The sequence below is a fragment of the Mandrillus leucophaeus genome, unplaced genomic scaffold (assembly GCF_000951045.1).
Source record: "Mandrillus leucophaeus isolate KB7577 unplaced genomic scaffold, Mleu.le_1.0 Scaffold371, whole genome shotgun sequence".
Lineage (NCBI taxonomy): Eukaryota > Metazoa > Chordata > Mammalia > Primates > Cercopithecidae > Mandrillus > Mandrillus leucophaeus.
This window is the reverse complement of record NW_012103932.1, coordinates 960,188-972,196: the sequence shown is the minus strand read 5'-3', so window position 1 is coordinate 972,196 and position 12,009 is coordinate 960,188. Positions and strand designations below refer to the sequence as shown.

Below are 12,009 nucleotides of genomic sequence, written 5' to 3'. Positions count from 1 at the left end.
TAAATGCAGTGTGGAATCTGGAGCAGTGAAAGGACATCAGTGGACAAACTAGTGAAATTGGAATCACTTCTGTAGTTCAGCGAATGTTGTCCTACCAGTGGGTACCAAGGGTGCTTCCCATTCTGGCATTGCAGCTGTACTCTGAGCTTAAATTAGGCAGCAAGTCAAAATAGGCAAATTTTAATTTATTGCAATATAATTCACAGTAGAAACCTAATTTCAGAATTAGAAATGTTAAGAGATCAATAGTTATCAGTTTTTTTAGTATCTGATTCTCAAGTAATAATGTGGTTTCCTAGAATACTACCAGGAACACATGATATTATTCTTGGAGAAAATAGTCATTATTTTCATATCTAGGATGAGCAGGTGACTATTTTAAGCTTAACATTTTCGCCAAGCACAGAAATGCGTAGCTTGGTACGGTATTCAGCAGTGAATTCCTGGTATCTACGGTGTGCCAGGACCTGAGTTGGGGATGCTGGGAGGGAGTGAAACCTGGCTTCTGCTTACGGATCTTATCATCTGATGTGGGCCCTGTAGATAGGAGTAAGAAGAAGCTCTCTTCATGCACTTAGCATTTGGTGTTTGGGTTGATAAGTTATTCCTTAAAAACTCCCTTATTGCAGATTTTCCTTGGCATTGCCTTACACCCTTTGCATCTGGGAAGCCCTAGGAATCTATCAGCATCTGATAATCATTAGGTTGACTAATAGGAAATTATTTTTATAGCTCGACATGGATGAATAGCAGCAGTTTCTTATGTTTCATCCTAGTAATACCACTTCATTTTGAAAACGTATCACATTCTTAGTAAATTTATCACTATACATAAATTGGTTTAAAATAAACTAGTGTGCATAGATAGATGCCTTGTTTCCAAAATCCAGGTAACACAAGCAGGTGTTCAAACTTGAAATGAAATGCGGAACAGTCTTGTTTACTTATACAGGTTCTGCAAGTGTATTGATTAATATCCAGAGATTCTACGCAGTTAGATTTTGTGGAATTTTTTTCCTCACTGAGTAATTAGGAAGGAACTAATGCGTTCTAAGATATCCTTCTCATAAAAACTAATTTTGGAGTTTTTTTCAGACAGCAAAGATTTTCTAGTTTCTGTCCAGCACTGAACACTATAGGTTTAGAACTCATAGTCCTCTTTGGCAGTCACATTTAAGTACAGACCGTAAGAACTTGGGTATATTCCTGCCAAAAGTGCCAACAATTTTTGTTGGTAGAGAACGAGAGAGTTGTTTCTGTGTCCATAGGAAACTAACTCTGAATGATATCGTTTTCCTTTCTCCAGTTGCTTGAGCTTATTGGTTTGTTGTGTTGTATGTTGCTCTCACTTCTTGGTTCCCAGCTTGTTAATGTGTAGGATTAGCAAGGTAACACTGCCTACAGAAAAAGCAGCACGTTTTCCCACATTCAGCTGAATGAGACAAATACAGTAAAATTAGAGTCCAGACTGTCTGTCTCTTAACATTGCATAGTTATTACTTTCAAACACATTTGCCCCAGTTACTTGCAAATTTTCCAGCAGGTTAAATTATCGGAGAGAGCAGTTGAGTTCTTTACCACCACACACATTGCATGTCTAAGAGTTTGGGATGAGAAAATGAGGACCAAACCAAATTGACTTACTTTATTTAGCATAGGGTTGATGGCTTCAATCCCTGTTGTAGAAGAACAACCCACAACTTCTTTTAAGTTTCTTAGTCATCAGGAGATGCTGTTGCCAAGAGAAACAAGGAAGGCTTGAATTTAAAGGAGACAGAGGGTAGAGAGTTGTTGGGTTACATTTGAAGAATGTTATGGGTGTAAAGTCTAACAGGACTTAGCTACTGGTCTAATGTGAGAGGAGGAAGAAGAAAGTACAGGGCCTGGCCTCAGATTTCTGCCCCGTACACATAAGTGCTCTCTACTGCTACTAGTCAAGAGACAGAATATTGAAGCAGAATCTGAATTGGGTGAGACTGCCAATGATGCATTCAGCTGTGTGAGTGGTGAAATAGAAGTGCCTTGAGACTATGGAGGTCAAAGGGAAGGGGTGGGGTATAGGAAAGAGTAAGTTCAGAGTGATAGAGTTGGAACTAAGTCAGATGTAGTATATGTTAGGGTCCAATTAGGTAGGGCCAATAAGCCACCACAGCTGGAATCTCAGTGCTCTTAGTGGTAGGTTTTAGATGCCTGTGGAACTGTCAGGTAGGCAAGTATGTATACATATATATATGAGCATTTGAAGCTCAAGAGCAGATTCCATTTCCTCAGCTTCATAGAATATTTTAGGTTAATTTTAAAAAGCATTGAACAAATGAGCAGATGTCAGTATATAATATTATTGCCAATAGTTTGTATATAAACCAGCAGCTGGTTGAGAATTAGTTCCAAAGCAGAGAATTGACTTTTTTTCTGGATCTATTTTATATAGTTTTTGATCAATGCATCTCAGTATTTACCTGAGTTGAAATATTCCTCTTAGAGTCATGAATGAATATACCAACATTTGGTTAATGTTAATAGAAATGTTTTGTCATTGTGTTCTGGTCCCTGTGCTCAGTTGACAACTGTTCCTTGCAACCGCTACCATATTCCAATTTATTGTATCATACACTTAAAGAGATTTATGATATTCTAGGGCTTTTGCTGGACTTATTTTCTATTAATACTTGTAGATAGGAGACATTTCTTACACTCAGAGCATTTGTACATTGAGGCAGCATGTTCTGTGATAGAAGTTTGAAACTAAAGAAGTCTGAACTATCTTCCCACTTACTTACTAGAAAGTGAAATCTAATTTATCACAGGATAGAACCAGATTTTATTCATTCATATTATCTGAGAGTTTGCCAGAATCCAAGTTGTTATGGCAGAGACATATAATTATTCATTGTAAAGCACAACATCGAGTTTTAGCTGCAGGCTACACTCTTTTCTTTGGGGTAACAAGGCAGCGCATGCTCCCTTCTCACCAATGTGGATCTTACATAAGTGCCTGTCTAAAAATACATTCAAAACAGTATGAGACCCATAGGGATGTGGTGGTTGTTTGTTCCTGGTTTCTTCTGTCAAGCAGAGCATCTTAGAAAAGGAGGTGTTTGAATTGGTCGCATAGCAAGTAAAAAGAAATCAAGCAGTTCTGGATTAGAATCACGATTCTTCTGCCCCGTCATTGGTTGGTACCTAATGTTTCAGAGTCTCTGTTTGCTCAGTAATATATGAAAAATAGTATCTTCCTTGCAAGGGTCATTGTGAAGACTTTGTTTATTTTCACAGAAGGGCCTACAGATGTCTTTTCTGGCATCATTTTTTTGGGGGGTGTGTGTGTGTTTTAATCAGTGCCTAACAGCACTATATGCACAGAATTATACTGTTCCTCCTGTAGCCATGAATGAAGACCAGAATGCTCTTTTTCCAGCTGTACTCTGAATTTATTGAATACCTGTTCTGATTATGCTGTGTATGCCAAGTGCCAAGCACAGACTAGAATTTCCTTAATGGATTTGTTCTGGGTCCAAAGTGTAGCAGGCCTGCTTCTTAGAGACTGCTTTATATTCAGCAAACTCCCAGGCTACTATATTGTTAGTTTATAAGGAGAAAAACATCTCATAGGTGGCTACAAGCAGTACTCAAATCTCCATGTCCAATCTGCATGCTCTGTTGTAGGTCTGTCCTACATAAGTGATCATAAGCAGAGAATGTTTGGAAAGCCTGGAGTCAAACCAAAAATATGCTTCTCAGACTTTTGTTTATAGAGCACCTGAGGCTGACCAACTCACTCTCTGTGTGATACATTTTATAGTCAAGCCTTGCTAACCTTGAACCCATTTTATTGCTCTTCAGTTTAAGTTCTGTGAAGCTGTCATTAATCCTTTTCAAAACAGCTATAATTCTCTTATTCCACTCTGTCATACTCACCTGTCAAAACCTCAGCCCTGGTTAAAACCAACTATTGGTCAGCTTACTTGGCTTTGGGCTTCTCTTTTGTCTTCATTTTATTTGCAGGTGACATCCAGTCCCGTGTATTTAAATACTTCAGTTGGTCCCTCTGAAATTTCTACCAGCAGTGCTGCCCTCTCCTGAGCTCCAAACTTATATCCAAATGTCTCCTTGATGGTTCATGTTGGAAGACTTTACGATCAAACACGTGTACAGGATTAACATGACTTTATTTTTTTTACCACGCCTGCCTCTTATGTTTGCCTGTTTGTTCCATCTAAAACTCTAGTTTTCCTGTATTCTTCACTTTCCAGTTGTCTTGCATATAATATCCAAATGTCCCAAAAGTGCCCTTTTCTCTCGTTCACCACTACGTTGGGGTCCATGCCACTAGTGGTTCTTCTTGGTCTGTTACAGTGACCTGACTGGTCTTTCTGCTTTCACTCCTACACACTCCCCCAACCCTCTGTGTGCAAGAACAGAGCGAACTTTTTAAAATAAAAGTCACATGCCTTAGGTAATCCTCCCATGTCCCACTCTCTTGGCTCATTGAATTCCTGTCTTCAGGAATCTTGTCCACTACCTTACCTCAGCCTCTCACTCTGGTCTTACTCATTTCCAGTAATCGAACCCCCTCCCTAATTGTGTGTATCCTTCTCTGACCACAGCTCCTGTCTTTCCAGCTCACTTTCTGTAGTATCCCAGATCCAGTAATCCTTGGATCCCACTAGGACCTTCAAACCACTACAGACAGGCTGTCACCTCCATGACCCACCAAAGTACGCCATGCCCTCCTAGTTCACCGTGTACCTGACTTAGCAGCCACACTTCAACCTGGACCCCTGACTGCTCCCCATCTCCCTGACCCACTGAGATTAGCAGGTTACCTAATCCATCTTCCCTGTCTGCTAGGCCAGCCAGGACCTCCCCTTGAACTCCACTGGGCCTTTACTGGCGTGCTCGACAGCTCCACTTAGATTTCTTGTATTCTTCTGGCATTCTTTCTGACCTTCACCCACCAACCTGTTCCTCTCACAATTTTTGTCATTTCAGTTTAATGGCAGCTATTAACTATCAGCATATCCTGTTGGTTCTGTGTTTAAAATAAATCCATTGGAGTCTAGTTACTCTTAAAAAAAAAAAAAGAAAGCTAGGATCTGACTACTTCTCACCCTCTTTCTGGTTCTGTACTTGTGCCAACTGTCTCCTCCTGCCTGTATTATTTGGGCTGCCCCGACTTGGTTTCTCCTGCTCCTTTCATACTGTTCATAACACAGTGGCCAGAGTATCCCTGTTAAAACCTCATTCAGGCCGGGTGCGGTGGCTCATGCCTGTAATCCCAGCACTTTGGGAGGCCGAGGCAGGTGGATCACTTGAGGTCAGGAGTTCAAGACCAGCCTGACCAACCTGATGAAACCCTGTCTCTACTAAAAATAAAAAATTAGCCGGGTGTGGTGGTGCACACCTGTAATCCCAGCTACTCAGGGAGGCTGGGGTAGGAGAATCGCTTGAGCCTGGCAGGCAGAGGTTGCAGTGAGCCGAGATCACGCCACTGCACTCCAGTCTGGGGGACAGAGTGAGACCCTATATCCAAAAAAAAAACCTAAGTCAGATAATGTCACTCCTCTGCTCAAAGTCTCCTGAGGACTTGGCAACTCCTCGGGGTCAAAGTCAAGTTGTTACCATGACCTGCATAGTCTTGCCCCTCTTCCTTACACCTCATCATGTTCCCTTTATCCATGGCCTCCTCAGGCTGCTTCACACACCAAGGACTAGGGGTTTGCTGCTTGGAAAGCATTTGCCTCCACTATGCAGATTTCCATGTGTATAAGTAGAAAACTCAAATAAGCAAAAAAGGACCAGAAGACCACCTATCATCTTACTTCACGATAAAAGCGAAAGCATCGTTGCTTTAAGTCATTCATGGATACATTGCTGTGTGCTCACCAGGACCCACACATGTGCTCTTGCCTTTTAAAGGCATCTGTACTCTACGCTGACTTTTTTGTCATCTTTTTTCATGTAACAATGTGATACGAGTTTTAATGCCAGTAAATTAGTTCTCCAAAACAGTTCTTGAGGCTGCATAGAATATTGGTTGAGAAAATAGATACACCATAATTTACGTAACCAGGCTCTATGTTACTGTAAACAGTTCTGCAGTGAATCTCTTTGTTCCTGAATCTTTGCATGTATCTCAAAGATAATGTCCTGGAATTTTATTTTCTGGATCAAGCATTGTGGTTTTTAAAAGTTTTTGATTTGTGCTGTCCTTCAGAAAGATATAGTTTTTTCCCTCCTAACAGTGGAATGTGCGAGTACCTTTATACCTTTTGCCTGGTCTTTTCTGAGTCATGTGCACATATAGGACAAACTTCTGTTTAAGAAATAAAACTCTATACATGAACTTTACAGGTAAAAATGGTTAAAATGGTAAATTTTGTGTTATATGCATTTTGCCACAATTAAAAGAAATAAAGCTCTGATAAATACATTTATGGTTATTTGACAAGTATACTTTTTGGCAGTAATATGATTGTAGGTGTTAGTATGTAGTTGGTAGGAGAGAAATCTTACTATTATTGTTTTGGTCTTTACTCATTGCTGAGTTTTTCAAGATTTTTGGTAATTTTGTCATGCAGGCCAAAACACTAAGAAAACTGATCCAACAAACATTTAGACAATTCGCCAACCTTAATAGAGAAGAAAGTATTCTGAAATTCTTTGAGATCCTGTCTCCAGTCTACAGATTTGATAAGGAATGCTTCAAGTGTGCTCTTGGTGTAAGTATGGAAATGTGGGAAATAGTGGGCTAGTTTGATTTTACTTTTTCTTATCTCTTACTGTATATCTAAATTTCTGATGGAAAAAAATGCTAACTTGTCCCATTTTTTCAATGAAATGATATTTTGTCATTTTACCATGTGAAAAATAGAAAAAGAAAATAATGTGAGAATAAAATCACCTTTTTAAAAACAGCATGCCTATTTTCATAATTAGATTTTTTAAATTTTATCCCTGTGATTTGTTAATTGTTATCTAAGGGCTAGTTTACCTATTTAGATAATCATCCCAGAGAAACTCTTGGCATCAGGCATGTTGAAATAAGCACAGTACATCTTTGTATAGGCTTAACAGATCCTGGGTCAATTATAGATATTTAAATGTTTTATCTTATTTGGTTAGATAGATTAATAGCAAACCAAACCAGCCCCTGCTTTGGTCCTTTAACATATCCACGGCTCTTTATCTAAAGTATTTCTTTTTTCCTTCTGCCACCTCTGTTCTCACTTGTTTCACCTTCAAAAGTCAAGCTGGATTATTTCAGTGGAATTGGCAATCGGCCCAGAAGAAGGGATCAGTTACCTAACAGACAAGGGCTGCAATGTAAGTCTGCTCTGACCTTTCGGGAACTTGGCTTTAGACAAAGAAGAATCAAATTAAGGAAATGGGGCATTCTTTTGGAAAAGATCATTTTACAATTAAATTTTCCTATTGCACTGCATTTATTATTCAACAAAGTGGAGCACAAGTAAGATAAAGTCTAGGTGCTGTTGAAATACCTCAGAATTACTTAGTTTTGGAAGGAAAGGAATCATACAAATCTTACATGTGTTAGTGAGACCTGAATGGGGTTGTTACTGTTTATCTGGAGAAGTTTTAAATGCTAAGTTTTAAAATTAAGTTCTGTGTGTGGTTTGGGTATATTTGTACTGACATCTTATCCTCTGAAACAGCCTCTTCAGGTTATTTGCAGGAAAAAAATATTATACATTCACAATTCTCTTGAAAGCCTTATTAGCCTTATTTACCTTGAGGAAAAAATGTCCATCAGATGGAAACTCACACTTCTACCCCAGACCTCACTTCTTTTGTTACTTTCCTAGCAGAAGGGCTGACCATTTCCTGTGTGATCCTTCTCATTCTTCCAACAAGTATTACTGAGAACCTGCTTGGTGCCAGGCAGTCTAGAGGTTTCAGATACAATAAGGAACAAAACAGAGAGAAGTCTTTTGTCTTATATAGCTTATAGTCGAGTACACAAAATAAATATGGAATACATCTGTGTCATACAACAATAAGTACTGAGATGAAAAGTAGAACAGTGTAAGGGTGGGCGTACTGAGAAGGGCATACTCCCATTTAGATGAGTGTTCAAGGAACATGATTCTAGGGGGTTCTCAGGCCTTGCACTAGTAACAGTTCTTTTCCACTTACATAGTTTAGTGATTTGAACTTTTTACTTAATTCATTCATACCTTGACCTGTACATATAATTTTCTATACATATATAAATGTGCCAAACCATGTCTCACCTGCTTTTTTCGAAGTGTACTCTGGTTTCCATTCCCACTCTGCTCACCTCCTGCCTCTACCATTTCTCTATTCTTTTCTCTTCAGCTTTCTCTGTAACCCCCCACCCCCTGCCCATGCTTAACATGTAAGTGACTTAGTAATCTTCTATGTTTTCCCCCATATTCCTGTTTTGTTATTCAGAAAGAGGGTCATCATCAGGCACACTGTCCTACTTGGTTATTTCACTCTGTGAACCTGGTAGAAATTTTTCACCCCCTCCCCCCCTTTCTTTGCCCATTCTTCTCTGGGGGCCAGATGGGATTCTGTGAAGGGCAATTACTTTGCTTTTAGATTTCTGCCCCAAGACAATGACATAATAAATACTCGTTTATATGTATCTATGTGCTGCTGCTTTTTCTTCTTATGGAAGAGATGTCCGAGGATGGAAGTGCAGGGTTCATTCAAATAGTTGTAATTTTAAAAGAAGCTGTTGGATTGCTTTTTCAGAAAAGCTAGAAAACTTCATATTGTCACTGGCAGTATATGGGAGTACTATTTTCACACTCATTGGATAGCAGTTCTAATAGCTCTTTTAATTTTTCCATTTTAATAGGTGTAAAGTTTTTCTTGTAACTTTTTTGCTCACTTAGTTGTAAAGCAAGGACCTACTAACTTTAAACATGTTTTCGTGTCTTGGCCATTTCTCTTCTCACCTCTGTGAATTAACTGCTCATATCATATACTTTGCCTTTTTTACCAACACAATTGTCCTTTTAAATTAGTAAATCTCTTCACACATCAGGGATGTCAGTGTGTTTTTCTGTTATCTTTTTTTATGATTTTTTTTCCCCAAATCTTGTGTTGGCTGTTGACTTTAAACAGACCAGCCTGCCTTGTCCCACACCCTAAGGATGACCACTGTCCTGACTTCTACCATCACTGATTAAATCTCATTAAATGCTGCTGTGTCAGCTGGATATTCACAGAGAAAAACAGAATACATTTTTGTGAAATTTTGTGAAAGTGGGGTTTGTTTGATACTATGTTTCAGGACTTCTTTTATACCCTTCAATAAGATCTCAATCTTTTTCATATAGGTCTTCCATATTAAACCAATTCATAAGTATTTCACAGTTTGGGGCCTTATTTTGAATGACTTTTTGGGTGGTTTTTTTTGCCACTTACAATTTAAAATTTATATTGTGAGCATAGAAGGATATTCTTGGTTATTGTATATCATATAGTCTGCAACCTTATTATTAATTAAATAGGTTTTTTATTAGAGTTTTGGATTTTATAAGTGTATAATAATGTAATCAACAAAAGAATAATTTTACCTTTCACCTTACACAATTTTTTCTTTAGTCACAAGGAGCTCAAAGATCATGTTTAATAACAGGGCAGTAGACAATATTCCTATTTTGTTTTAGATTTTAATTTATCAATTAAAAGTGTGTCATTATTTGGGATTGTTTTTGTTGAGTTTTAATAACATGTCTTTAATATTTTGATCTTTTGCTTAGAGTTTTCTTCATGAGTAGCTCCTGAATTTAATCGAAGACCCTTTTATCGTCTATTGATATGATCCTTTTTTCTCTTTTAATTTATTATTAGAGTAGATTATATTAATAGTTATGGTAATATTGAGCCAATTAATAATATACAGTATTCTTGTAAAATATTGTTATATTTGTAGAATTTTTACAACTATTTGTGAGATTAATCTAGACTTTTTTATGTTAGCTTTGTAAGACATGGTGTTACAGTTATATTAATTTCATTAGGTGAATTGGAATCTTTTGGTGATTTTTTTTTAAACTTTTTAAGCTCAGGGGTTCATGTGCAGGTTTGTTATATAGGTAACCTCGTGTCACGCAGTTTATCGTGCAGATTATTTTGTCCAAACCCAGGTATTAATCCTAGTACCGATGAGTTATTTTTCCCAGTCCCCTCCCTCCTCTTAGCCTCCACCCTCTGGTAGGCCCCAGTGTCTTGTTGTGCCCTCTGTGTGTCCTTGTGTTCTCATCTTTTAGCTTCCCTTATAAGTGGGAGCTAAAAGATGCAGTATTTAGTTTTCTATTCCTGTGTTATTTTGCTAAAGATAATGGCCTCCAAGTCCATCCATGTTCCTGCAAAGGACATGATCTCATTCTTTTTTTTTTTTTTTTTGGCTGCATAATATTCCATGGTGTGCATGTACCACATTTTCTTTATCCAGTCTACCATTGTTGGGCATTTAGGTTGATTCCGTGTCTTGGCTTTTGTAAATAATGCTGCATTGAATATATGTATATATGTGTCTTTATAAAAGAACAATGTATATTCCTTTGGGTATATACCCAGTAATGAGATTGCTGGGTTGAATGATACTTCTGTTTTTAGGTGTTGAGGAATTGCCACACTGTCTTATTATTTTATGTATTATTGTCAGGTACGTTCCTTCAATGCCTAGTTCATTGAGGTATTTTAACATGAAGGGATGTTTAATTTTATTGAAAACCTTTTCTGCATCAGTCAGGATGATCCTGTGGTTTTTGTTTTTAGTTCTGTTTATGTGATGAATCACATTTATTGATTTGTGTATGTTGACCCAACCTTGCATCCCAGAAATAAAGCCTACTTGATCATGGTGGATTAGCTTTTTGATGTGCCAGTGCTAGGTTTGGTTTGCTAGTATTTTGTTGAGGATTTTTGCATCTATGTTCATCAGTGATGTTGGCCTGACGTTTTCTATTTTTGTTGTGTCTCTGCCAGGTTTTGGTATCAGAATAATTCTGGCCTCATAGAATGAGTTACAGAGGAGTCCCCCTTTTCGGTTTATTGGAATAGTTTTGGTAAGAATGGTACCAGCTCATCTTTAGAATTCAGCTGTGAATCCATGTGGTGCTGGGCTTTACTGGGTTGGTAGGCTATTTATTATTGATTCGATTTCAGAGCTCATTATTGATCTGTTCAGGGATTCAGTTTCTTCCTGGCTCAGTCTTGGGAGGGTTTATATGTCCAGGAATTTATCCATAGCTTCTAGATTTTCTAGTTTATGTGCCTAGAGGTCTTCCTGATATTCTCTGATAGTTATTTGTATTTCTGTGGGATTGATGGTAATATCCCCTTTATCATTTCTAGTGGGTAGCAGTCTATTTTGTTAATTTTTTTTTTAAAAAAACAACTCTTGGACTCGTTTTGGTTTAGCAACAGGCAGGAATGGTTTTTCCCATCTCACTCTCCTTCAGTTCATCCTGATTTTGGTTAGTTCTTGTCTTCTTCTAGTTTTGGGTTTGATTTGCTCTTGGTTCTCTAGTTCTTTTTTTGTGATGTTGTTAAACTGAGATCTAACTTTTTGATGTGAGCATTTAGTGCTATAGATTTACCTGTTAACACTGCCTTACCTGTGTCCCAGAGATTCTGGTACATTGTCTCTTGGTTCTCATTCATTTCAAGTCACTTCTTGATTTCTGCCTTAATTTTATTATTTACCCAAAAGTCATTCGGGAGCAGGTTGTTCAATCTCCATGTAATTGTGTGGTTTTGAGCAAATTTCTTAGTCTTGATTTCTAATTTGGCTGTGCTGTGCTCTGAGAGAATGTTTATTATGATTTCAGTTCTTTTGCATTTGCTGAGTACTCCAAATTTACCTCTTCACACTGCCTTACCTGTGTCCCAGAGATTCTGGTACATTGTGTCTTGGTTCTCGTTCATTTCAAAGAACTTCTTGATTTCTGCCTTAATGTCATTATTTACTCAAAAGTCATTCGGGAGCAGGTTATTCAATTTCCA

General features: G+C 38.0%; 1 protein-coding gene across 1 annotated transcript in view; it reads left to right on the top strand.

Annotated features, from left to right (window-relative positions):
- PTK2 (protein tyrosine kinase 2) overlaps window positions 1–12,009 on the top strand; it is a 342,995-nt gene that overhangs the window by 139,192 nt on the left and 191,794 nt on the right. Inside the window, exons 10-11 of the mRNA XM_011990150.1 lie at window positions 6,582–6,722; window positions 7,249–7,326. Coding sequence (XP_011845540.1) covers window positions 6,582–6,722; window positions 7,249–7,326 — 219 coding nt within the window. The remainder of the gene's footprint in view (window positions 1–6,581; window positions 6,723–7,248; window positions 7,327–12,009) is intronic.